The sequence below is a fragment of the Melopsittacus undulatus genome, chromosome 10 (genome assembly GCF_012275295.1).
Source record: "Melopsittacus undulatus isolate bMelUnd1 chromosome 10, bMelUnd1.mat.Z, whole genome shotgun sequence".
Taxonomy (NCBI): Eukaryota; Metazoa; Chordata; class Aves; order Psittaciformes; family Psittaculidae; genus Melopsittacus; species Melopsittacus undulatus.
The window spans coordinates 33,677,781-33,703,983 of record NC_047536.1 but is presented as its reverse complement, the minus strand read 5'-3'; the positions used below and the strand labels follow the sequence as shown (position 1 = coordinate 33,703,983).

General features: G+C 47.2%; 1 protein-coding gene across 1 annotated transcript; it reads left to right on the top strand.

Annotated features, from left to right (window-relative positions):
* Positions 1 to 1,794: 1,794 nt before the first annotated feature.
* Positions 1,795 to 24,343, top strand: PRPF6 (pre-mRNA processing factor 6). Its single transcript, XM_034067076.1, has 21 exons — positions 1,795 to 1,905; positions 2,524 to 2,692; positions 3,492 to 3,610; positions 4,236 to 4,314; positions 5,220 to 5,396; positions 6,206 to 6,361; positions 6,849 to 6,943; positions 7,615 to 7,771; positions 7,982 to 8,144; positions 10,604 to 10,722; positions 11,402 to 11,620; positions 12,981 to 13,103; positions 13,856 to 13,977; positions 15,058 to 15,196; positions 16,172 to 16,291; positions 17,427 to 17,603; positions 18,395 to 18,528; positions 18,970 to 19,061; positions 21,048 to 21,162; positions 23,084 to 23,210; positions 23,876 to 24,343. Exons 1-21 carry the CDS (start codon positions 1,835 to 1,837, stop codon positions 24,026 to 24,028), a joined length of 2,826 nt encoding a protein of 941 aa, XP_033922967.1. The 5' UTR covers positions 1,795 to 1,834; the 3' UTR covers positions 24,029 to 24,343.
* The last annotated feature ends 1,860 nt before the right edge of the window (positions 24,344 to 26,203 follow it).

Genomic DNA, 26,203 nt, shown 5'->3' with positions numbered 1-26,203 from the left:
GCTGGAGCATGGATGAAGCAGGAAATCACTCTGGGTATCACTCTGGATGCCCAACCTGCAATAGCTTTCATTATCCTCACCATTAACCCCACAAGAGCTGATGGGCCCTTCTCCCAGGGCCAAATCCTTCCATGATGGGGAAATGGTCCTAGGCTCTGTGGTTGCATGGATGAACCTTCCAATGCTGGTGATACCAGATCTCCTGCAATGGGAAGCATTTGCTTCCCTATGGGGCAGTGGGGTTTGGGGGTCCCACATCCCTCCCTGGCTGAGGATGCTCCTATGGCTTTGCCCTTGCTCGTGGCCAGCAGAGCCGGGATGCTGCTGCCTTCCTCCCCCTCCACACGCGGCTTTTTTGGCAAAAACGATATTATTTATTGTTTCTTTCATTCTTTCTGTTGGTTTTTTTCCTCCTCCCTGCAGCAGAACCCAAAAATAGCCGGATGGGAAGCGGCAGGGCTGCCATTCGCATGCAAAATGGGGCTATTTGTCTTCCTGCAGCTGGTTTCTGCTGGGAGCCTGGCAGGGCTGGCAGGGAGACTGCGGGGGGCAGCGGGATGGGCACAGCCCTTAATCCATCACATCCCTCAATCCATCACATCCCTCTCATTCCCCTTGTGCTCCATGATCCCATCCTAAGGTACAGGGATTCTTTGGTGCAGGCTCACCTGGAGGCTTTATGAGCAGCAGATAATGAATCCTGACCCCCCCGTTGTGATGGAGTGAATGGGGCTCACACATTGCAAGCCCTGGAACACTGGGGATGGATGAGGGGGAGCAGCACTGGGGCTTCACCCAGCTCTGTGCCTGCCAGGATGTTCCCAAACCTGTTTGTCCCTTTCCCCCCTGGGCTGGCTGTGGGTGAGTGAATCCGGGTGTCAGCTTTGTTCCCAGCAGAGACACTGGCTCCTGGGATGCTCCAGGCTCTCCTCGGCACCTGCGTGCTCCTGAATAACAGTGGTTGCCATGACTTTGGAATGCTGTGATAGCACAGCCTCAACATCCCCATCATCATCCACAGCACCTTTATCCCCATCATCCCTATTACCCAATCATCATCCCCATCCTTTTCATCCCTATCATTCCCATCACCCAATAATCACCTTCTTCCCCTTCATCCCTATCCCTATCATTCCCATCACCACATCCCTATCCCCTTCATCCCCATCTTCATCCCATCACCTCCATCATCATCCCCATCCTCTTCATCCCAATCATTCCCATCATCCAGTCACCACCCCCTTCCCCCCTCTCCTTAGCATTCCCATCACCATATCCATATCCACTTCATCCCCATCTTCATTCCATCATCATCCCCATCATTCCCATCATCCAGCCATCACCCCTTCCCCTTCACCCCTATCCCTAGCATTCCCATCCCCACATCCCCATCCCCTTCATCCCCATCCTCATCCCACCACCCCCATCATCATCCTCATCCCCTTTGTGTGACCCCCAACACCACGGGATCCTGTCCATGTGTGTTTTCAGGCTTGAGGACGTGCCCCAAGGACAGTGGTTGTGGGATCACACACACGTGCAGGGATGGATGCTCGTGTACATGTATGCAACACACGTGTACGCGCACACAGCTGTGCACGTGTGCCGTGCGCGCACACGCGTCTGCGCGTCACCCATCACCCCCCATCTTCAGACCTCCGCGGCGCTAGGGGGCGCTCTGCTCTCTCCGCTCCTTAAGGACGGAAGTGACGCTCTGCAGCGGTTAACCCCGCCTGCTCCCGTCGCAGCTTCCGTCGCCGTCGGTGCTCCGGTCCCGGTCCGGTCCCTATCCCCATCCCGATCCCGTTCCCGTTCCCCCCTCGCCGCCGCCACCATGAACAAGAAGAAGAAGCCGTTCCTGGGCATGCCCGCGCCCCTGGGCTACGTGCCGGGGCTGGGCCGCGGGTGAGCACCCCGTCCCCCCCCAGGCCCGGCCTTGGCTCCCCTCAGCACCCTGAGGCCTTCCCACTTCCCTATCCCGTCCCGTCGGGGCAGCCGGAGGCCTTCCCGGTGTCCCCCCCCCGGTTCTGAGGCTGTGTCCGGCCGTGGGGCCCTCTCACCAGTCGGTATATGGGGAGGTTGTGCCCCGTCCAGGGCTCGGGGTACGGGAGGGACGAGCCCTGTTTGGGCTCTGCTGCTTTATTGTGGCCTTATCTAGGGATGGCTTTGTTATCTGTGCCACAGCATCGCCCCTCGGGCAGGTTAAAGCCATTCCCCTTGGCCTGTCCCTACATCCCTTGTCCCAAGCCCCTCTCCAGCTTTCCTGCAGCCCCTTTAGGCACTGGAGCTGCTCTCAGGTCTCCCCTTCAGGAGCCTTCTCCAACTCTCTCAGCCTGGCTCCAGAGCAGAGATCCTCTATGGATGGCAAAGCAATGAGCTGAGTGATCCCTATAAAAGGACAGGGAAACAGGGACTGGATGATGCCATTCGTTCCCACAGAGGAATGATGTTCTTATTGTCTGCTATAAGTAATGACGCTGCCAGCCTGGCTGTGTGTGCTAAAGAGCTGGTTTCCCAACACAGAGCCACTGGTTTCACCACCCGCTCCGATATCGGCCCCGCACGTGATGCCAATGACCCTGTGGACGATCGCCATGCACCGCCCGGGAAGAGGACTGTGGGGGATCAGATGAAGAAGAACCAAACAGCTGATGATGATGATGAGGATCTGAATGACACCAATTACGATGAGGTGATGAGATTGTCATCAGCTGGAGATGCTTTTCCCCAAGGAGTCCCATAACTCCCTGCTCTCTTCCTATAAAACCTGAGCTTTCAAGAGCAGAATTCCCTGCATTTTTCCAACAGTACTTCCTTTTCTCCCATTTATTTGTAATTCAGACCTTGTTACACATAATGGCATAGTGCAGATTTGAGGTGTGCTGTTGGTTTACATATTGTGGTTTCATTATCTGTACCAAGCACTGAGTCTTAGGAGTAGATCTGGAAGTTTAAGTTAAATACTAATGTAAATTAGTGAAGTCCTAACATATGTAATTAGTTAAGTATTAGTTTAAGTGCTTTGGGGGATGTATGTTTTAATTTGCCACAAAACAAATCTCAGCTTGTAGGCTTTGATGTGTATTTGTCTTTATGTGACCTGTGAAGGCTCTTGTGTTTAAATCTCACTTTGGTCAGTTAGATGTGGTGTTTCTTTGGTTTGCTTTCAGTAGTTTAAAACCAGAAGTGGTTAATGGAAGAAAATGGCCTTTCTATACTGGGATCTCAGTTATTGATTAATAGAGCCATTTGGAAGCAATTTGGAAGCAGTTTTGCTTTTGAAATGATGTGGGAGAAGAACCACCAGGGGTGGGAGAAGCAAGTGCTTTGCTGTAGGGATGTGTCAGTTTGATGCCATGTTAGAAATAGCCTTCTCCTGCATTTTCCTTGTGCTGGGTGACTGTTGCCTCTAGTAGGAACATAACAGGAGCTTTAAACTGAGGATGTTGCTTTTCTTCCTCCTCTTTCTTTCCCTTTTCCCAAATCCATAGTTCAATGGGTACGCTGGGAGCCTCTTCTCAAGTGGTCCCTATGAGAAGGATGACGAAGAAGCAGATGCTATTTATGCAGCTCTGGATAAGAGGATGGATGAACGCAGGAAAGAACGAAGGTAGGATGAATCACAGCACTGGCACAGGGTGTTTCTGTTTAGCCTGTGGTTTAGGCTTTTCCTCTGCCTCTTTCCATTTTCCAGTTCACATTTGCCTTTGTCTGCTGGGTCTGTTTTGAGATACACACAGAGGTTTTGGTCTGATACTGAACCTTGGACCCTGTGGCTCCAAGTTTTAGGACTGATGGGTGTTTTGCATAACTTGCTCTGAGAGTTGATGTGTTTGAGTTACTTCACCATACTTTATTAAGATGATGGGGGGAGATGCTGAGTAACTGGTTTTGACACATTCCATACTACACATCACACTGGACATGGTTAGAAGAGTCATGTAATGCAGATGTCTTGTAAACTGCTGAGTGTTACTGAACTTGTTAAACTCAGTACCTGGTCTGTAGGTAAGAAGAGGTTAAAGGCTGAAGTTCTCTTGGTTGGAGGTGCCTGGTTTTACACCATATTATTTGATGAAACACCTCTGCCATAATGTTGATAATCTAAACTTGGATAAAATGCCTTTTTTAATGCCTTAGATCTAATCAGACATGTTTATCTTCAAGATCAACACTTTGTTTAAAGACTTACTGGTTGTTCCTTGGAGTGTAACCTCAGCATCCCTTTTCCTCAGGGAACAACGAGAGAAAGAGGAAATAGAGAAATACCGTATGGAACGACCCAAAATTCAGCAGCAGTTCTCAGACTTGAAAGTAAGGAGGAAAACATCTCAAGTGTGACTTTTATCTTTGTGGTGTATGAGAGATGGATATGGCTCTGCATTTCCTTGCTCAGATTTCGTGTGTTAGCAAACAAGTAGTTCCTTATTTGCCAGATTACAGTTATTTCCCCTTGGAAAAGGAAAGTAAATGGATTTGAAGCTGGCAGCTGGTGGTGCAGAACCTCTTCCTGGCCTGGAGCTCTCTCAGGCAGTGTGGTTTGCAGCCAGCTGCAGTTACAGCCACTTAAATTAGTGCTGATTTAAACCCAAGTGGGGATGCAATCTGTGCTGCTAAAGCCATATTGTTTGTGCTGACAGCAGCATTCAGAGTGGCACTCAGCTGGTGGAAGTGGGTGTTTAAAGCTGCTTTGGAGGGATCTGGGAGAACACTGGGATTCTGCCTGTGGAGCACTTTATTTGTGGCTGCACAAGGGAGTGAAATTCATGCAGATCCTGATGCCAGGCTTTTGGTTTGGGCTTTATTGTGGCTTCACATCAGTTCTGGAGCAGGTGCCTCACTTCTGTCTTTGAGGGATTGATGTGTTGGCATTGGAGTAGTAGTTGATCAGGAGCTCCGGACTTACTCTGTTAAATAGAATGTATTGTTTCAGCTGTTGGCTCATGATTAGGAAGAAACCACTGAGTGCTGCAGGTGCTGAGATTAACCTGAATATCTGCAGCGCTGAATTTAACAAGGAGATTGATTTAGAATCTCAGTCTGGACCAAACCCAGATTCTAATGAAATGCATCTACATCTTTGGTCTGTTGGATTAGGAAAAATCTGACCTTTGATGTTTAAGTCAAAGTTTAAGGAAAAAATAATCCCTTAAGGAAGTAGAGCAGCTGAAAAGAACAAATTCTACAGCAAATAATGGTGCCAACTCCTCTTTGAACAGCGGAAGCTGGCAGAGGTCACAGAGGAAGAGTGGCTGAGCATCCCAGAGGTTGGTGATGCCAGGAACAAGCGCCAGAGGAACCCTCGCTATGAGAAGCTGACTCCTGTACCTGACAGCTTCTTTGCAAAGCATTTGCAGTCAGGGGAGAATCACACTTCTGTGGACCCACGGCAAACAGTGAGTACAAAAGCAAACCTGGTGGAGATGGGACCTGTGCTTTAGCATCAGAGGTGAGGGTTAAACTGCGGATTTATGAGTGGGATTTGAGGGGAAAAAGAAGATATTTGGCCAAAACTCTTGGTGTGAGTCTGGCAAAGGAATTGCCGGAGTCTTTCAACTCCTGTGCTTGCTGGAGTCTTTCAATGCACACCCATTGCCAGAGAAGACTTGAAGAGAGGCAGAGAGAGCCTTGTTCTTGTGGTTAAAGTGGAAGAAAGTGTTTCTTTGCCATTTCTCAGGCTGTAGAATGGTGATAATGAGGTTTTTTGAGTATAACCAGTGTCCATTTCTGTTAATTTTGCAAAAATGGACCAGAAAGTAGAGTGTAATTTCAGCTCAGGGTTTGCCCAATACTGAGCAATTGTGTTAAAAACTGTTTGCATTACAGTCGACTGAAAATGAAGTCATTTGTCTTGTTGCTACATGGCCACATCCCACTGTGGTGACAGTTTCAGGAGAAGCTGAGTGGCCCTGAACTGGTACTTGATGTCCCTGGGACTTCTTTGTACATATTCTTGTTGAAATGTGCTACTTTTAGATGCTTATGCTTTAAGTTTTCACTTTCCTGTGACTTATGCCACTGACTTGGCTAAACTTGAGTCATTACCTCCAGATTTGCAAAGCCTCTATGAGGGATGCTCTGTGGTTCAGGGAAGCCCCTGTTTGAGAGGCACCTGTGGGGTTTTGGCACCCCCAGAACAGCCCAAGGTACGTGTGAAACCCCAGAAGAGATCTGAGGAATGTGTTTCTCCCACTCTTGTTTCTAGCAATTTGGTGGATTGAATACTCCATATCCAGGGGGCTTGAACACTCCCTACCCAGGAGGAATGACACCAGGCTTAATGACACCTGGGACAGGTGAATTGGATATGAGGAAGATTGGCCAAGCCAGGAACACCTTGATGGATATGAGGCTAAGCCAGGTAAGGATGTGGCAGGGCAGGATGTGTGCTGCTGTGTAAGACCTGGCTTTAGAAGTGTCTTTCATTCTCATGGACTTCAGGTGAACAGCACTTGGTTACACCAAGGGAAACATCTCTTCTATCCTGCACAGGGATGAAAAATACTGTTCTTAAATTGCTGTTGAGTTCTGTTCTTTGTCATTGATTTTCCCACCTAAACCTGGCTTCAACTAAAAAGACGGGCTTTAGCTGGCAGGGCTGCAAGACCTCATGGTGACTGAAAGCCAGGCTGCTTGTTCCCTGGGTTTTCAATTTAAATCATTAAAGTTGTGTGTTTTACAAGTGGAAAAAGCTAATGAGCAAGGCTTTGGGCTTCCCTCATCCCTTGGTTTTGGTAAGAGGTGACTATCCATGTTTCTTGTACAGCTGCAGGGTCTTTTCCCTTGTTCATTGCATGCTGGGGGGGCTGTGAATGGTCACTTCAGTAGCTTTGATTTGCCTTTTCCAGGTGTCAGACTCTGTGAGTGGCCAGACTGTGGTGGACCCGAAAGGATATTTGACAGACTTGAATTCCATGATTCCCACCCACGGAGGAGATATCAAGTAAGTGAGAAGGATTAACTGATTTATCCTCTTAGTGATGGCTGTGATTCCTATATAGAAATGGAAATCTGTCTGGGCCCATGGCATTTAATTTGTACCAGATGCCAGGTGAGTTTCTGAGCATGAATTCTTTTAATATGAGGTTTAATCTGTCAACTGAGGTATTTATCATCTGACCTGGATGCATCAATTGTGGGGCTTCTTTTTCTTCTACCCCTGGACTAACATGCCAGAGTGATGGCAGCATGAGGGCTGGCAAGAACCTGCTTGATTGTATCCCTGTGCTGTTAATTCAGGCTTCATTGATGACCTCTGAAAACCCTTTTAACCTCAAGTTTGCCACCAGTTTCATAAAGAATGGCCATTGAAGTCAAAGTGATATGTGCAAATGTTAGTGCTAATACTTGACTTCAGTCAGTGCTTGTGCTTATCAGCTTCCAGCTGTAATTCCTAAATATCTTGCTTAAATACTTAACTGGTTTTCATGTTGATCTCACTGTGTTAATGTGTATCTGTAAGCTTGTTTGGTAGCATGCAATCCGTGTCACCAGTAAAGAAACGTTTGAGATGAGGGTTACTGTGCATCTGAGTGTGGCTGTGAAGCACTGATTCAGGGGAATTACTTGCTACAGTGCTGAAAATCTTCCTGTCTGTTTTTCCTCCTCCTTTAGTGATATCAAAAAAGCCCGTTTGCTCCTGAAGTCAGTGCGAGAGACCAATCCTCATCATCCTCCAGCCTGGATAGCATCAGCCCGACTGGAGGAGGTCACTGGCAAGCTCCAAGTAGCTCGAAACCTCATCATGAAAGGAACAGAGATGTGCCCTAAGGTCAGACTTGCTTTGCTTTCCTGCTGATCCTTGCAGGGCAGGAGGAAAAGGTTGTGGTTAAGAGCAGCAGCATCTCTGTTGAGCTCGTGTCAGGCTAGATCTGATAGAGCTTCACTCTCTGCGGTATTAAAAGAACGTGTATTTCACCTAAAGCTCAAAGTTTAGAGTCTTGGTTTGATGTAAAAGGAGATTGCTCTTTTCTCCTGGCAGAGTGAAGATGTTTGGTTAGAAGCTGCTCGGCTTCAGCCTGGGGATACAGCCAAGGCAGTTGTGGCTCAAGCTGTCCGCCACCTCCCGCAGTCTGTGCGCATCTACATCAGAGCAGCAGAGCTGGAGACAGACATCCGGGCAAAGAAACGTGTGCTGAGGAAAGGTGAGAGCTTCTGCGGGGTCAGGGAGCAAATCTCAGTCTCCCTCCCTTTGTATTGTAGGGTTTTCTTTGCATCCATGGTGAAAATAGGGTGTTTAATAATGTGGGTCTTACTGGTGGAGCTTGCTGCCGTTGAGTCAGATTGTTATTGAAGTGGTTGCAAAACATCCTTCAGTGGAAAGCTGCTGTTACTGAGCAATTGCAAATGACATTTCACTTCCCAAAACCAATTCCAGCTTCATCCAAGTCTTTTCCGAACAATGATCTTTTTAACAGTGGTTTGTTGTGCTGTCCTGAGCCCAAGTCTTCCTCACAGGTCCATAGGATTAATCCTTTGATTACTTTAAGTTACTGGGACTGTAACAGTAGAGATTAGGCCCTTCATGAGTATTTAATTGTGTCAATTTTATCTTCTGCCTTTAATTTTGACAGGGAAAAGGGTCTGGAACTAATATAATTAATAAATGCTTGTGGAGCAGCCTACAGTATTGAATGGTTTGGCTTCAAAGCAAGCAAATTGCCTCATACCTCTTACTGTTGCATGTAAAACTGTACATCTCTGGTGAAATGACCACTTACTGCATATGGATGAAAGGCACTTACAGGTTCCTGGGTTTGAAGTTGTAGGAGTTCAGATATTAACTATTCATTCAGTAGCCTTTCTAATTTCCACTGGCTAAGCAGTGCTGTGCATCTTCTTCAAGAGCAATAGTAGATACTGAACAGAAATCACTCTTATATGAGCAGAACTAGATTTCTGAGTCCAGCTCAGGTAGGAGAACATCTGTGAAAGCAGTGACACATTAAGTACTGAGGTTTGCTTTAAACATGGATTTGCAAAGAGAAAAGCATCTTGCTTCAGTGTTTGGAAGTACCTCCTTCATCTCCAATACAAAGCTGGTAGTGGAGTGGAACATGATTTATTGCTTCTTTCCAGTTTCTCCTTGTGAACAGCTTCAGAGTGCTCCTCTGCTGCTTAGGGAACAGCAGGAATATGATGCTTGGAACTGTTTGTATATGCAGCCTTAAGATCAGTGTCAGTTTAACCCATTATTTCTCCTCATATAAAATAGACTGACTGCAGGTAGTGGCACTGGAATGGGATCTTTCATGATGTGTTTGTTGGCTGTGTCCATTCCTACCATCCAGCAGACCCTCTGGAGTTTCAGAGCCTTTCTCTGACTGGAAAGCCATCAAACAGTGTTTAAAATGCATCTGGAGGTGCAAACCTTGGCAGCTCCATGCAAACATGTTCTGTCCTGCTGAGTGGTGCTCTCAGCTCTTGCAGGCTCATCTGATTCACTTAATTCCTCAGGAAACCTCCTGCTGCTGCAAGCTGATAGGAAACAGTTAATGCCCCAGTCCCCAGCGCACAGTGCTGGTAAATGCAGTGTTTCTGTAGAGCTGGGGTGTGCTCTGAGGCTCAGCAGTGTGCCTTGGCCTTTGCAGGAATGCTGAAAGGAACAGCCTTGCCTGGAAGCTGCTTTCAGTGTAGTTTTAGATGCTTCTTCCACCCATTTCTGTGGTCCTGCTGTTGTGCTGCAGAAGGATGGGCTCAGTCCTCTTGTCACTATAGCATGTTTGTGTATGATCACCTTGGAAGCAATGAAGCTAATACTGCAGCACAGCTAACACCAGCAGGCTGTGGTGTGAGTTGTGGTGACAAAGGGCTAAAAACACCCCTTTAGTTTCTTAGTGTATCTCTCAGATATGAGGTTATAAAGAAACAAGCTGAGAAAAGCTGTTTAGACCTGAATGTTTCAGACAGCACATGTAGAACAGTCTGCAGGGAGTGCAGTTCCTACCAGCAGTAGCTACTCTTGGAGAAGATTAAGGAAGCCTCAAAGACTCTTCATTAGATGGAGCCTATGTGGATTGCTGAAAGAACACATGGGATTCAATGGTGTAGGGTGTTAGTGTCAGTGATACCTTTAAACTTTTAGGCATCCTCCTGTTTTATTTTTACACAGCAGGCTGGGAACTCATTGGGAAGCTAATCTGGGATCCATTAAGCTGTCAGGAGATGCCCACAGGATGAAGGGACAGTTCCAACATCTAAGGAGCAAGGTTGTCTTATTAGTATGGAAGATGCTCCCTTTTATAAAGGGAGACCCAGCATGATTAGGGCTACCCTGTTTTGAAGATAGACTCATTTGCTGAGCCTGGAGGCTGTGTTCAGCGAAGTGTTTTACTGCAGAGGATGCAGTTACAGCTTAGGCAGGGGAAGAGCCTTTGGCTCTCCAAAGCCTGGTTCCAATTAAAATGAAGTTAGCTTTTTATTTTCTGATTTGAAGTTCTCATTGTTGAAGCAAGAGCTAATGGAAGCACAGTTCCCTCCCTTCCCTTTTTCAGGAAATTTCATCTGTAATAGGGCAAAGCCTTCAATATATCATCTTTAAAACATGCAGCCCTCTTTGGGAAACTACTTTGTCATGATTAACAGAATGCTTTTGCCCCTCCAGCCCTTGAGCATGTTCCAAACTCGGTGCGCTTGTGGAAAGCAGCCGTGGAGTTAGAGGAACCTGAGGATGCCAGGATCATGCTGAGCCGGGCTGTGGAGTGCTGTCCAACGAGTGTTGAAGTAAGGCTTTAAAGGCAACCCCCTCCTCGTGGCTTTAGGTTGACAGCAGAGCTTTGAAAGCAGGAGGCAGGGAGTGCATGATGAGTTCTCTACCACACACTTTATGCCACAATGAGAAGGATGTGATGAGTAGTGGACTGTGCTTTTTTTTCCCCAGAGTTCATTGTCTGCTGGTCATTACATGCCTCATTTTGCTGTGTAATTGTTAGGTTCATTATGGCAGTGCACTGCTGTGCCTGCTGTAGCCACTTAGCCATGTTCCTGTTGATGGGTAGTGCCTCCATGGTTGTGAAAACAAGCATAGACATAGCCTGGGGAGTCAAAAACAACGTTGCTCATTTCTGAAGCCCTGAACCAGAGTGTTACACTTGGCTGTTTGAAAGGTGATGTGACCAGAAACTGCAGCCCAGCTAATGGAGGTGATATCTCCATAATCATCTCCATATGATGATCCATATGATGATCCATCAAGTGACTAGGACTGAGCTTTCACGTCAGGAGCAGGCTGTTTCCACTACTTCTCCATTGATATTCTGCAGCCTGCTTGTACTGCTTGGGGACAGTTGCCAGCCAGTAGCCAGCAGCCTGAAGCTGCTTACCCCTTCAGGCTGACACTGCCATAGAGCAGCGTTGCCATCTCCTTGTTCTAATCTGAACCCCATCTTCTGTTGCTCCCCAGCTGTGGCTGGCACTGGCCAGGCTGGAGACGTATGAGAACGCACGGAAAGTCCTTAACAAAGCCCGAGAGAATATTCCTACAGATCGGCACATCTGGATTACTGCTGCCAAGCTGGAGGAAGCCAATGGGAACACCCAGATGGTGGAGAAAATCATTGACAGAGCCATCACATCCCTCAGGGCTAACGGTGTGGAGATCAACAGGGAGCAATGGATACAGGTACTTGCTCAGTGTTGGTCAGAGACCCATATGAACACTCAGGTTTGAAGGCTGCTCATGCTAGATACTGTAGGGTGATTTTGCACTAGGCTTATCAGTGGAGATCCCTGTGCAGATGCAAGAGGAGAGGCTAAAAAGCTGACTAAGTTCAAGGCTGTAAGTGATACACTGGGTAACACTGCGTGTGTTGAGCTGAGGAATGTCTGGTTTGCTTCTGGTTTGGAAGATAGTCAGCTTCAAGTTGAAGCAGCTGCTGCCTTAAGTAGGACAGAAGCTTTAAACCTCCAGTGAGGGATTTATGTGGTTTTTCAATATGTCTCTTGCCTTAAAAGGTGTCTGTTTGCCCAACAAGTCTTTGTCAGATACTGTTGTATCAAATCAATACAAATCAAGGCCAGGCTGGACGGGGCTTGGAGCAACCTGTTCTGTGGAAGGTGTCCCTGGTTGTGGGCTAGAACTGCAGGAGCTTTAAGGTCCCTTCCAACCCAAACCAGGCTGGGATTCTGTGATAGAATGCATACACAGACAGCAGGAAATACTTTGTTAGCCCTTTATGGGTTTGTAGTAGGCAGCAGAATCTTCTTGACGTGTTCCTTAAAAGAGTATTGATAATGAACAAAGTATGTAATGTTAACCAGGATACTTGTTCAGCATCTAAACCAGTTATAACTTTCTTTACAGCAGTAAGACAATGAAAGGTTAATTTCATCTTCTGTTTAACACCCCCCCCAGCCTCTGCATCACTGTCTTCTTGAGTTCCTTTTCAGTGCACTTCTGCTATCTGATCAGGGATCTTCTTAACAAGTCCAAGCAAGACAAGCTTGGCTTTCTGAAAGCTTTGTGTGTCAGAAAACTGCTTTTCCCTATATGCTTGAGTGAAAGAGCCTCTGCACCTTTAACTTCACACTGGATGAGGGTGTATTTGTTTAAATTGAGTTACTGCTCAGCCCTTACTGAGCCTTAAGAATCAGCTCAGAGCTGAAAGAAGGTCACTAGTTCTGATGTTCGACTTCTTCCTCCTCAAATACTTGTATATTTGTATTGGGCAGGTCCCTGCTCAGCAGCTCAGTGCAGCTGTAAGAGGAGCCTGCTAAGGCTGGAAAGGTCACACACTGTCACACTCCTTTCCAGTGCATGCAGCTGATGTGCTCTGTTACTTAACCATCTTCTGCCTGATTCTGTGTACACCTTCCAGTGCTTTCCATGTGGCTATGGGCTCCCTAGTTAGTGTCCAGATGTTGGAGCAACAAGATGTATTTAGTGTTGCAGTGACCCACAATGTGCCTCTGTGCTTGAGGAGCTGCTGTTGTAGAATCTAACTTCTTGTGCTGAGCTCTCAGGGCTTTGCTCTCGTTTCTAGGATGCTGAGGAATGTGATAAAGCTGGAAGTGTGGCCACGTGCCAGGCAATCATGCGAGCTGTCATTGGGATTGGGATTGAGGAGGAGGATCGGAAACATACCTGGATGGAAGATGCAGACAGTGTATGTCCAGCTGTGAAGCTGCTTTATGTTGGGTTTGGGGTTTGTTAGGTTATTAGCTAAGGGGAATTGAACTGGAGCCTGGAAAACGACATGTTTTATCCATGAAAATGCCTGTGTTTCCCACACACCTGCCTGTGTTTGGCCAGTCTGACCCTCAGGAGGTTATTGTATTGGAGAGCTTTCTTCAGACTTGAATTTATGCTAAGCAAAATGTTGCTATTGTGATACATTGCTGCTTTCTGTGTGGATTGTGGGGTTGGTTTGAGTGTGTGAGACATGGGCAGAGATTGAAGTCTTGTTGAAGGAACTGGGAGCTAAGTTCCAATACCTGAACATTATAACTCAAGAGTTAATCTCAGGGTGGCCAGGGGAGTGGGTAAAAGTTTCCACCAGGCTTTCTTGACTGAACCTGCACTAAAAAAGCAATCCTATTTCAGCATGAAGAATGTCCAGTTCACTGGTGTGAGGGGCAGATGCTGCAGCACTTGGTGTTTGCCTGTAAAAATGAAGTGTGAACATGAGAGCCCTTCCAATGCCTAAGTAGTGTTTTCAAGCTGTCTTGTCTGTGTCAGTGCACTGAAAGGCCTGATGGAGAGACACTTCTATCTTCAGTTTTCCTTTTCTAAAGCTGATAGTAACTGTCTTGTGGTGTATAATACCCCAATTCAGGCGTTACTCTGAGTTCTGTGTTGAATTATGCATGATTTCAGTGCAGCCCTACACTGACTTAGCTCCGTTCTGTTTCTCCTCAGTGTGTGGCTCACAACGCCCTGGAGTGTGCCCGAGCAATTTATGCCTATGCCCTGCAAGTCTTCCCCAGCAAGAAGAGTGTGTGGCTGCGAGCAGCCTACTTTGAGAAGAACCATGGCACAAGGTTTGGGTCCTGCATCATCCGTGGGGGGTTCATCCTTTAGGATGGGGAGGAACAAAAGCTATAAGGTGATCCCTGAATTGCTGTGTTGCATGAGTCGGTTCAGCTGGTGGAAACTCGCTGGCTCTGTTTGCAGGTCTGGCCTTCTTTGGTATTGTTGTGGTTGGAACAGCTTTGGGTTTTATGAAGTCATGAAAGGGTTTTTTGGCAATAGGAATCTCTTGGTAAAATAGATGGGAATCACCTAAAACTACAGCATGTGTTTAGTTGTCATGGACAAACCAGTTCATTGCTGAAGCTCTCTGAGCATCTCTGGTGTTTTCTGATCAAACACACTGTGAATGTCTGTTACAGTCTGTTGTGCTGTCACAGCTCAGTCTTTTTGAGTTTATTCATAAAGCTTTACACGTCTGAAATGTTCTGCCCAAAGTTTAGAATAAAGCAGTAGATCTGGTTTATTTAGAAGGTATTTATAAGACCACTTACACACGTGGAATCATTAAAGCCAGCAAGGCTGTAGTGTGGAAGTGACTGCAGATCACAGAGTCATAGAATAGCTTAGGTTGGAAGGGACCTTCAGAGGTCATCTGCAATGAGCAGGGACATCTTCAGCTCGATCAGATGCTGAGTTCTGCCTCATTGAAGCCTTTTCTCCTTTACTGGAACAAGTATGTCTTTGCTTATGATATTGTTCCACCTTCCCCAGTTTAACCCCCCTTTATTCTACCTGAAAAGTCAAGTTTCTAGAGGAGAAAACAAGTTTCAATAAGATGCAGCCAGCTTCACCTAATAACTATGGAAAACCTCCTGTCCCAGTGTGTGAGGTTTAGGAAGAGCTCCTCTTTCCAAGCCCCAGGAGCTGTGTGTGTGAAGGCTCTCTCTGCAGGGGCTATCAAACAAAGGTGGCTGAACAATGAGCCTTTGTGGAGAGCTGATTTCAGAGCCCTGGTGAAAAAGAAGACCCCACCCTTTATAACCCTGTTATGAAACCACTTATCAAGGTTTACAACGTTGGACTTTGCAACTATAACACTGATAGTGGGAATAGCTCCAGGGAGCCTAACTTATTCTTTCTTGTCTTAGGGAATCCTTGGAGGCTCTTTTGCAGAGGGCTGTTGCTCACTGTCCCAAAGCAGAAGTGCTCTGGCTCATGGGAGCCAAATCCAAGTGGCTGGCAGGAGATGTGCCAGCAGCCAGAAGCATTTTGGCCTTGGCTTTCCAGGTGGGTCTCTTATACTTGTGCGATGGTGTGAAGTACAACTGGTAAAGAACATAGAGCAGGTTTCTTCTATCAATACCTGATCCCTGCTGCCTGGCAAGATGATGGGGCTTCCATTGGGCTTTCATTGTCTTGTGTGGCAAAATGCTCTCCTGTAAAATAGCAGCAGGATATGTTAGTACCACACCACATTCTGAGTTCACAAATCACTAATCCTACTTCCATGGCTCCCATCAACCCCAGCCATGGATCAGAACCCCCTTGTCTTGGGTTATCTGCCTACTCAGTAAGAAAGGTAGTGGTCGACTTTAACTAATGATGTTACTGCATTACTTATGGCCTAAGCCCACTCATCCACAGCAAAATGAAGGGAATTCTCTGCTGGATGCAGAAAGAAAGATGGGCAGAGCAGTACAGTTCTAAAGCTGGGAATGAGGCTTAAAAGCTAAGTGATAGCAAACCCAAATGACAACTCGTGAGCTGGAAGGTAAAAGATATTTACTTCCTCCATTTGTTCCTGCTGCTTTTTGTTACCATCCTGAAGGCTTCTTGACTTGGTTGCCACTGACATGACTTTTATTGGAGCAGCTTTCACAGACCTCAGTTGGGCTTTCCAGCTTCGTTATTGTTTTGCTCAGGGATAATAAACCGAGGGTCTCATTGTGGCAGACCCTGTGATGTTTTCAGTGTTTAAACTGGAGCTTCAGAAGACGAAGCATTAACGCTTTCCAACAATGGAGAAGCATCAGCTTCTAAACTGGCCCCTATCTTAGTGCTGCGCATCTGGTTTGGGGAACTCCTCTGAACTTCAAAGGTCAAAGAAGATTTGGGAGGAGCTTGAACTGGGAAGCAAGAAAAACCCCAACCCTACTGTGGATTGACAGAGCTCTGATTTCAATTTTAATCTGGATCAAACGAAGGATTAAATCTGCTGTTGATTCACTGCCTGCATTTGTCTGTCATTTGATGTTGTTGCAGGCCAACCCCAACAGCGAGGAGATCTGGCTTGCTGCCGTCAAGCTCGAGTCGGAGAACAATGAGTATGAAAGAGCAAGGAGGCTGCTGGCAAAAGCTCGCAGCAGTGCCCCCACTGCAAGGGTAAGGATGTGTGAAGGGTGGAGAGGCTGAGACCTCTCTTGTTGAGGCGGAAGGAGGAGTTCCTTCAGTTCTGTGGCCTCAGGGCTTGACCGGGTGGCTCTTTGCCATTGCCTTTTGCAGGCATGTGGCCGCTTTGCTGCCGCGCTTCTCCAGTGAATTGCGACACCAAATCCTGGCCTGATGGGAAAGAAAAGCCAGGATCAAGTGGAGGTTTTCACACAAGTGGCAAAAGTCAGGAAATTCCCACTTTACAGCTGTTTGTGTAATGTTCCTGTTGCCCAAAACATGCCTTGGAAGCAAGGGAGAGAAAATACTTTCACAGCAGCCTCGCTTGTGCTTGCTGTGCTAGAGACAGCTGTGGTCGTGTTGGTTTAAAGTTACACTCTTGGATTGATCTTTACAGTTACTTCTGGCATGATAAACTCTGTCGGTTTTTAGCTGTTCATACAGACCCATTTTAACGTGTCCAAGTAAGAGAAGAAGTAGTTTGGTCTCTGTGCCTTCCCCACTCTGTGCTTCATCTACATCTTTTAAACTGCCCTCTTCATCCTTTGTCAGCCAGGGAGCTTCTCTCCAGCTGGGACTGGAGCTCTGCTCTCAAGACTTGATGCTTCTCTTGTGAAGTCATGGTGGGGGGAGTTTGGGAATAGGGAGGACAGGGATCAAAGAGTAGTGAAACAGCCTTCGGTCTATAATGTATTTCCCACAGCTGTAACTTCCATGTGTAGCCAAAGGAAAGGCATTTGGGGGAGAAAAATGTGTATCAGCTTTTAATGGGCAGGACAGCGGCTGCAACTTGAGGCTATGAGTGGGAATAGGTGGTCTGGGTAGCCTGGATGTAAGGAGATGAGTTTGTGCTGTTGAAGGAGGCTCAAATTCATTAGTTAGTTGTGCTTGTTGAATGGGTATTGTACAATGAAATACAGGGTTGATCGTGCTGCCCCAACTCCTTTGGCTATTTGGACAATACCTTTCTCATTGTTAGCTGTTCCCACTGTTATTTATTAGCTAATTAATAACATTTTATTAGCTGATTCATAACATTAATGAGTGTATGAAAGTGAGAACCCACTGCCTGGAGGGACTGATGGTGTTTGAGTGGCTGCTGGTGATAAACAGCTCTGGTTGCTCTTAGGTCTTCATGAAGTCAGTGAAGTTAGAATGGGTGCTGGGGAACATTGCTGCAGCCCAGGAGCTTTGTGAGGAAGCCCTGAAGCACTACGAGGACTTCCCCAAGCTGTGGATGATGAAAGGCCAAATTGAGGAGCAAAAAGAGCTGGTGGACAAAGCCCGGGAGGCTTATAATCAAGGGGTAAGATGGGTGTTGGTGCATGTGTGCTTTGTGCTTCTGGGGATGTCTGTTGTGAATCAAACCGGAGAGGGCTCTGTCTCAGCCTAACCAGAGATGGTTTCTGTCCTCTCTGGCGTTGCTTAAAACAATAACAATACTGGGACCTGGAATAAGCAGCAAGAATCTCTCTTGCCCAGAATCCATGTGCAGAATTCATTCTTGCTTAAGATTTCACTGTATGTTTGACTGCTCACTGGTAGGGAGAAAAAGCCTTGCACAATAATTCCCCGAGACCTGTAAAGGCTAAAAGCAGAGCTCTTAAAAGAAAAGCCTCCTAATGAGCTCTTAGATACACAGTGTAAAAGGAGGAGGCTTCCAGAGCACTCCTGGCTCTTTTAAATGGAAATCAGTGTCCTTGGGTAGGAGTGCATCTGCAAGTCCTCAGCCTTGAAAGTCAGAGGGAAGCAGGTTTCTGCCACTGTCGATATCCTAATGACTTCCCAGGCTTCAAAGCCCCTCTCTTGCTGTGATTTGAGTATGTATGAGCCCTCCATCTCCAGACAGAGTTCAGTGTAGGTGTATTAAGGGAGGTGTATTCTTTCTCTTGCTGCTGACATAGCTCAGTCATAGACTGGGAGGTGGGAGAAACTGGAGTGCTGTGCTGTAAGACTTAACAAGGAGAAAGCTGAGCAGCATAATTCACTTTGTCTCTCTTCTAAGCTCTCCAGGAGGAATCTGGGGAAGGAAGCTATTTTCTATAAGGGTTCTAAGATGGTTTTCATGTCTACATACTGCCATATGTCTTCTAATAGCTGAAGAAGTGCCCCCACTCCATACCCCTGTGGCTTCTGCTGTCCAGGCTGGAGGAGAAGGTTGGGCAGTTGACCAGAGCAAGAGCTATCCTGGAAAAGTCTCGCCTAAAGAATCCAAAGAATCCAGATCTCTGGTGAGTTGTGTGGAGATGAGCTAAGTCTGGGCTACAGAGCAATAGAAATGGCCTTTTTCAGGCCAGCTATTTCACATCATCTCAGCCATTTGAGCCTGGGCTAACTTATTCGGCATACCAGGAATGCTTTGGTGATCCTGGCTAGTATGGAGCTACTCTAAGGAGCTGGGGACTAATTACTTCTTTACTGATGGTTTTATTGCATACATGAACACTCAGAGCTCTTTCATTTCTGTTTTGGTCCCTTTTCAGATTGCTTTTGGTTTAGGCCATTATAGAATAAAGGTCAGGTTTATTTTTAGATGGAGAGGAATGGGAAGATGTCAGTCACCTACACACACAGTATGGGCAGATGTTTGCAATTTCCATTGACCTTCATGTGACTCCCTGTTTGTTTCCACATGGTGAATGTGTTCTCATAAATACCATCTTCCTAACCAGGCTGGAGTCGGTGCGACTGGAGTACAGAGCTGGGCTAAAGAACATTGCAAACACCCTGATGGCCAAGGCACTGCAGGAATGCCCCAATTCAGGTGAGCTGGATCTTATGTCTATCCTAAACATGGTCCTTTTGCCCAGCTGATGAAGACACATCTTTTTCCAAGATGTCCTTTCTGGCCAGGTCTCACAATACTACATTTTGGAGAGGTACCAGTCATCCCTGTGCAGATGTTGAGGGTCTGCATAGGTAATCCCAGTTGCTTTGTGCTGTCTCACAAGGATGGCACAGGCTGGTGTTTGTTCCATTTTGCTGCAGTATCCAACATATCTTTGGGTCTGTGGTCCCAGGTTTCCTGGGAAAGCATCTTTGGACATGGGTGACATGTCTCTGAAGCTGCTACAAGCCTGCCAAGGGTTTAACACTGAAGATTCTTGAGTGTTTGTAGTTAGGAAGTTCAGTGGAAAACAGTGGGATTTTCCCTGTCTTACTGGAGCACAGCTGACCATAGGATGCTTCCTGTTGCTGGTTTGCACTGGTTGCACTCCTGACTCTGTGCTGAAGAAGTTGTGCTGGTAACAAACTGCAGGCACAGTCATGATGAGAGGGGTCATAAATGTTTAGTCCTGGGTTTTGATGATTTGAACTCATTTAAGAAGAGGCTAATAGGTCATAGAATGAAAGTCAGTTGGTTCTAACTAGCAGTGGAAACATTTGCCTCTTGGGATGGGAGGAAACAGTCCATAATACTTCCCTATTTTTGGGCAGCGTTGTGGGAAGACTTTAATGATTGAAACATGTTGACATCTTTGGGAGAGAAGATGTCACATAACTGCAAAATGCAGTAGTCTTGTGCAGGACAAGCTTTCCAGTTTGCCTTCAGGCTGGCTTTTGAAAGGTGTTTAATTGGTGGCTGCTTAAGTCCCAGTGAAGTCATTGGGAATTAAGTGACTTTTATGCCATGATAAACCCCTTGCAAGCTGCTCACCATGCCAATGGGTCAACAAAGCAACACCACCCAAAGTCCCACGTTGTTTTGGGGAATGACCTAATGCTTAATGAGGGTTTGTCACCACAGGCTTTCCACAGAATCTGCCTGTTGCTATGGAGATGGGCAGCAGGATCTCAGTTTGTGTTGAAATCTAGTCACTTCCAACCCTATCTTTAAACTCCACAAAGCAGAATAAAGGCAGGAGTGAGCTCATTGGACACCTACAGTTGGGTAAACCAGAGACTTGCATCCATCAAGTGCTGAATTGATTCCTGGTTGCTCGTGGCTGATGCAGAGCAGGCTGCACAAAGAGTAACATTGAAACCTAATGATGACTGTGGCCTCTGCAGGCCTGGGAAAATGTGGTTTGACCCTATATGTAAAGAGCAAGAAGAGCTCTGCTCTGGTGTCACTGCAGTCATCAAAGCTTGTGTGTATTCCCATGTGCAGGTGATGGGAAGGGAGAGCACAGAGTCCTGGCAGACACACGCTCTCAGGCTTTGCTTTGAAGTGATCACCAGGTGTGCTTGGCTGACAGCAGAAACTGGAGATTTCATGCTCCTCTGAGCATGTTTCCTTCCTTACTTTTGGCAGTGGAATGATGTAGGGATTAAACCTGGCTTTCCTGGACCTCCTCTGTCCTTCATCGTGTGTGTGGAGAGCCAGCATCAATAAGACCGTGGTGCTCTTTGGCACCCTTAAAGCTGCTTCCAGACATGGTGCTTTGCACCTCCTGGGATTGCTTCTGTCACTGTAGTTTCCCATTCAGACAGATGGATCTCTTTCACTTTTGAAATGATGATTCGTCCTCCCCTTTTCCACTGCTTGCAATGTCTCATCTGAGAGGCATGAGCTTTGGGTTGATGCCCATCAGCATGGGGAGGGTTGTGATAAGAGACCTTCAGAAGTGAAGGTCCAGAGTGGTGCATGCAGTAGCCAAACCTTCAGAGTGTTGGATGAAGTATCCATGCAGAAAGAATCATCTGGGATGAGACTGGGGCACTGATAACCATTGGGGGGGGGGTGTCAGTAACAGGATGGGGAGAGTTAATGTTGGAACTCACACTCTTCCTGCTTGACTTCATTCAGGAATCCTGTGGTCAGAGGCAATTTTCCTTGAAGCGCGACCGCAACGCAAGACCAAGAGTGTGGATGCTCTCAAGAAGTGTGAACACGACCCACACGTCCTGCTGGCTGTGGCCAAGTGAGTTCCTGGCCTTGAGCTTGTAAAAAATACCCCTTTCTGTGTGTGGCTGCATCCAGGATGAGGCATTGCACTCGAGTACAGCCATGTGATGCTGGCTGCAGCAGCTCTAATAAGCCCCAAGCAAGTAACGGCTCTCAAGCTGTCTCCTAGGAACTGCAAATCTCTCCCTTGATTCAAAGCAGGGGATGTCAGCCTGCCCTCGAGCTGCTCTGCTGGGGCTGGGACTGCAGCACAGACAATACATTCACACAGAGCCCTTTTCCAGTGCTGGGTAGTGGCACTCTGGAAACCACTGCTTTCCATCCCTTGAAAGGGGTTTCAGTGCCTGCAGGTGACCTGGACTTTAGTAAGCTTTTTAGGATATATTTTAGGTATTTGGATAAATTAGGGACAATTTAGGCTGGTTATTTTACAGTTCTTATGTGGCTGACAGTGTGTTCTGCATCTTTGCTCTCTATCCTAGATTCTGTCAGGTTTGTTTTAACCCTGAGCTGTTGTAGTCTTCCCTTCTCCTGACTATTTCCTATGTCAGTTCTCTTCGGTTGTGGCCCTTCCTGGAATGCAGGCTACCATCCTGCTGTAGCTTGCTTCTCTGGGGTGGAAAGAACATTTACTAGGGGTTGTCTTCTTGTCTAGATTGAGTTGTGAGGCATCCAGTGATGAAAACCTGCTATTAGAACTGACTTACTCCATATCCTTGTTGACCTGATGCTTTACAGCAGCCATGAGTGGAACAAACTTCCTTCTGTTCCTTTGTGAACACCACAAGAGGTTAATGCAGGAGGAATTTTGCCCAAACAGTTGCCCAATTCTTTCATAACTCTTTTTTATAAGCCAAAGAAAACCGTAGGGTACATTCAAGTGGCTGCAGGGCTGGGTTCTGCCAGATCATGACAGCAAACTCGTTCAGCTATAGCAGCAAGGGAGAGTAATGTTAACTTTGCCTTATGGGAACAGCTTCCAGGCCCCTCCTGGGGCAGCCTCTCAGTTCAGCAGCTAATCCCAACACAAACAGCTCCCACCTCCCATCACGACTTGCATGTAGGTACAGTAATACCCTTGTGTCTGATAACAGCTGTGTTAAGTGGGTTGCTGGAAATGGCCACTGCTTGCAGGAGTTGAGCCTCTGCTATCATTGTTCGTGCTGTGTTAAATCACAGTTTATTTAACATGGAACAATCAAGGGTATTACAGGGCTTAGAAACAATCACATAAGCTGTATAATTTTATGAGTGGCTAAGCTCTTTATGAGGGATGACAGTCTGCTTTGATAAAGGCCTTCCTAGCTCAAATGAACTCTTAATGCAAAGAGGAGTGAACCCGAGAGACTATTGACTCAGCTGGATAATAACTGGGGAGAACTTCCAGAATTCATGAGTACCTTTATGAAATGGCAGCAGTGGGGCTGGGATGGGAGCATGGAAGTGCTCACCTTTCCCTGTAACGTGGGGCGGATGAGCTAGGTCTGCTCCCTGCTTCATGGATGGGAATGTGTGACTGGGAACATGCAGGTAGTGTTCAGCTTTTAGGAGTTACTTCATTGTTAGATGCTAAATTCAACTTGAAATACTAAGACGTTGGAGGAGGGGAAATTGTGTAGGCATGTGAGCCTGTTCCCAGTCTGGAACAGCAGAATGAGCTAGCAAAGATTGAGCTTGGAGAGTGATACTTCCCCTCTCAGGAGTGTCTGTCTCTCAGTTAACATGCCTCACTAGGGGAGAGTGAAAACAGTGGATGTTCATTTCAGTCCTCTCCTATCTCTTCCCAGGGGAAGGGCAGTCAGCAGATGCCTGTGAAATCTGCTGTTTCCTTCTTGGGAGAGCAAAGAACTGCAGTATCTGGAGAGCTCTTCACTTGGAGTGCTTTGGGTTCCTCTGAAATAGGCTGTTTGTCAACTCACATCCGCTTTCCTCCCCAGGCTCTTCTGGAGCGAGCGTAAGATCACCAAGGCCAGGGAATGGTTCCACCGAACAGTGAAGATTGACTCTGACCTGGGGGATGCCTGGGCTTTCTTCTACAAGTTCGAGCTGCAGCATGGCACAGAGGTGAGTGTATGCTGGGAGCTGGGAAGGCACCAGGAACCCTTGCCTGATGCTGGATGTGCTGAGCTCCCTGCTGCCTGTGTGGCTCGCAATGAGGCTGAGCACGACCAGCCCTGCGTGGGGGTTATTTAAGAGGCTCTGTCATTAACTGAGCTGCCTCTCAGGCTGCTTTGCTGTCCACAGTCATGCTGGGTCGTGCAGAGATCGATGAAATCAATCTCCCTGCTGCAGAATGCAAGCTCTCCCATGGATCTTGCTGTAATTGCCATGCTGGGTTTGTGGGGCTGCTGCTGTCTCTCCACAAGTGTCAAGCGCAGGTTGCACGTGCAGGAGCAGTCTGTTCTCATCTCTCAGGGCAGTTTTTACTGCCTGATAGTGCTGAAATGATGGGAGTGTTTTATCTAATGACTTCAGAGAGACCTCTCACTGCACAGCTCTAATGCAGGTGGGAATGCAGAGGAAGCTTCTGCTGTAGTTTAGCCAAAGCTTGTCTGTAAGTCAGCTTGCTCAGCGAGGCTGAGTGTTCACTGAGGGCTCCATTCTGCCTTTAAAACACAAGGCAAAACCCCACCATAAGCTTGGGGAAAGGTGAATTGGGGAGGGAATTGTTTTGCCTCTGTGCTGGAGCCATTGAGAGAGTTACAAACTGTTGTTTCTCCTCCTCATAGGAACAACAAGAAGAGGTGAGGAAGCGCTGTGAGAATGCTGAGCCTCGCCATGGGGAGCTCTGGTGTGATGTCTCCAAGGACATAGAGAACTGGCAGAAGAAGATTGGGGAGATCCTCGTGCTTGTGGCAGCCAAGCTTAAAAACACCTTCTAGAGTCTTCTAGAGCCTTCATCTCTAGTCATCTCTGTAGGACTTGCCTGCTTACCTGCTTCTGGTGCATTCACCCTCGCAGTGGAACAGACTTTGGATGATGGGTGATACAGAAGAGCTTTGTTCCAGAAAGAAAAGCTGTTTCCTTCTCTTCCCAGTGCTCTTGGTTCACACAACACAGTCATTGGGTTCTGCAGCACATCTGAATGCTGTTGCTGGTGTCATGTAGGAGAGACAAGTGGTCTTGGGAGGCTGTGTTGGCATCTTCATTTCAATGCCTCAATCCCCTGTAAATACAAGCTTTACTTAGTGCTTGGATGGATTTAGCAGTTTCTCTTTCTTCCCTGGCATGCACTCTCCTCCTGCCCCTCTCTGTGCAGTTTCCTTAGTGTTTGGCCCATCTGATGCTGGTTCCTTGTCAGCAGGTCTGGGTTGTTGCTGTTTGAATACACTGAGTGGACTTGAAGGAGATGAGTGGAGTTGTGCTGGGGGTGACCAGCAGCCGCGGGGATGGGCTGGCCCCTCTGTTTCAGTCTGTAGCCACAAGCCTGGCTTAGCCTGGTCTCTGTGCTGACAAGCTGCAGCCCAGCTCAGGAGCATTCCTCCAACCTGAGCACAGGGAGTGTTATGTGAAATATGAAAGCATGTTTTTAGAGCCCTTTTCCTCAGTTTTTACATGTATATAGTGCAGCCTGCCCTGTTTGTGTCTGATGTCAGGAAGCACAGGGGTGTTTTAGAGTCAGGCAAAATCCAGCCACCCCTGAAGGAGCAACCTTGAAGTCATTCAGACTGTGCTTTTACAGCCACAACTGCTGTCAGTTGGGATGTTTGGGATGGTTCTTCATGTGCAGGTGGAAACCAGCAAATTCAGGAGAGAAAAGCTTTGTATTTGGGACCCTTTTATCAGCTCTATTCTACACTTGTGATCTGCATTAGTTTGACCCCCCCAAAACCTTCTTGTGATTGTTGAGTGAGAAGCTGTAATGTCTTACCTGTTAGGGTAGAGCAGAAGTGTCCAGGTCTCTGTCTGCATTACACCATGTATTTAGTTGGAGGAGAAAACCCCTTGGTTGGAGAACGTATAAAATACAGCTTGGGTTTTGTTTCCTTATGTTCTCTGTGGATGTGGTCTTGTCCTTTGGGAAGAATGGGCCTGAGAGCAGAAACCTGGGAACTTACCAGGCTCCCACCACCCTGGGAACGTATCTGCTGGTGGTGGTTACACCAGGTTGTGCTGCCAGAAGGGATGAGGAGCCTGTCCCTTACCACTGAAGCAGAAACCGTTGGTCTTGGAGCAACAGCCTCTTCTGCTTGGGGTTTATAACTGAAACTCTTGTGCTTTCTCTTGAATAGCTGTGGAAGTGTCTGAAGCTGCATAAGGAGGGTGTAGATCACGGATATCCCATGGAATTGTGGTTTATCCAAGGTGAGTGAGAGGCACTGGGGTTGAGAGACTTGCTCAGGGATTTCATGCTGTCACTGGCATCCTTTATGGGAAGGAGGGGATGGATGTTGGAAGGGAAAGTTCCTGGACAAGGATTCCATGACTGAGCCAGGCATGAGGAAAACATGTTTAAAAGTAGTTTCTAACATGTGCTGTCCTTCCTCCATCCTGTGATCCATGTAAGTGCTTGGATGTGGGGACTCTGTCCCACTGTTCTGGGCAGGGAGTGCTTCCTGGGGTAGTGATGTGCTTGGGAAGGCTGGATGCCAGGGAAACGTGGATCCCTTTGCCCTGCAGTGCTCTCACTTAGTGGCTCTAGCATTGAGGTGGGAAGGGCAGTTGGAACCACACTGCCCTGGCTTTTCCTGCTGGAGAGATCCCTGACTTGTGTTTGGAGCATCTCATACAAGCCAGATACCGAGTGTGTGACCCTCAGCTGGAATCCCCTGACTCCAATGACAGCACCACATTCCTTAAGGATTTACTGGGAAAGGCAACCCCAGAGCCCTGGGTTTGGGAAAACCCATGGGAAGGACTTGGTGGGAGTTGCTCCTTGCGGGTGCTGAGAGGAGGGGTTATTCCCAGTGCTGACTGGGATGTGCTGGAGGCCTCACAGCACTGAGCTCCTTTTGCCACTGTACCTGGGGTTAGGTTTGGGTTTTGGTTTAGATAACTTTTAGGGCCTCTTCGTGTTGGTGGTTTTAAACTGGGTTATGGCACCTGTGGGGTTTAAC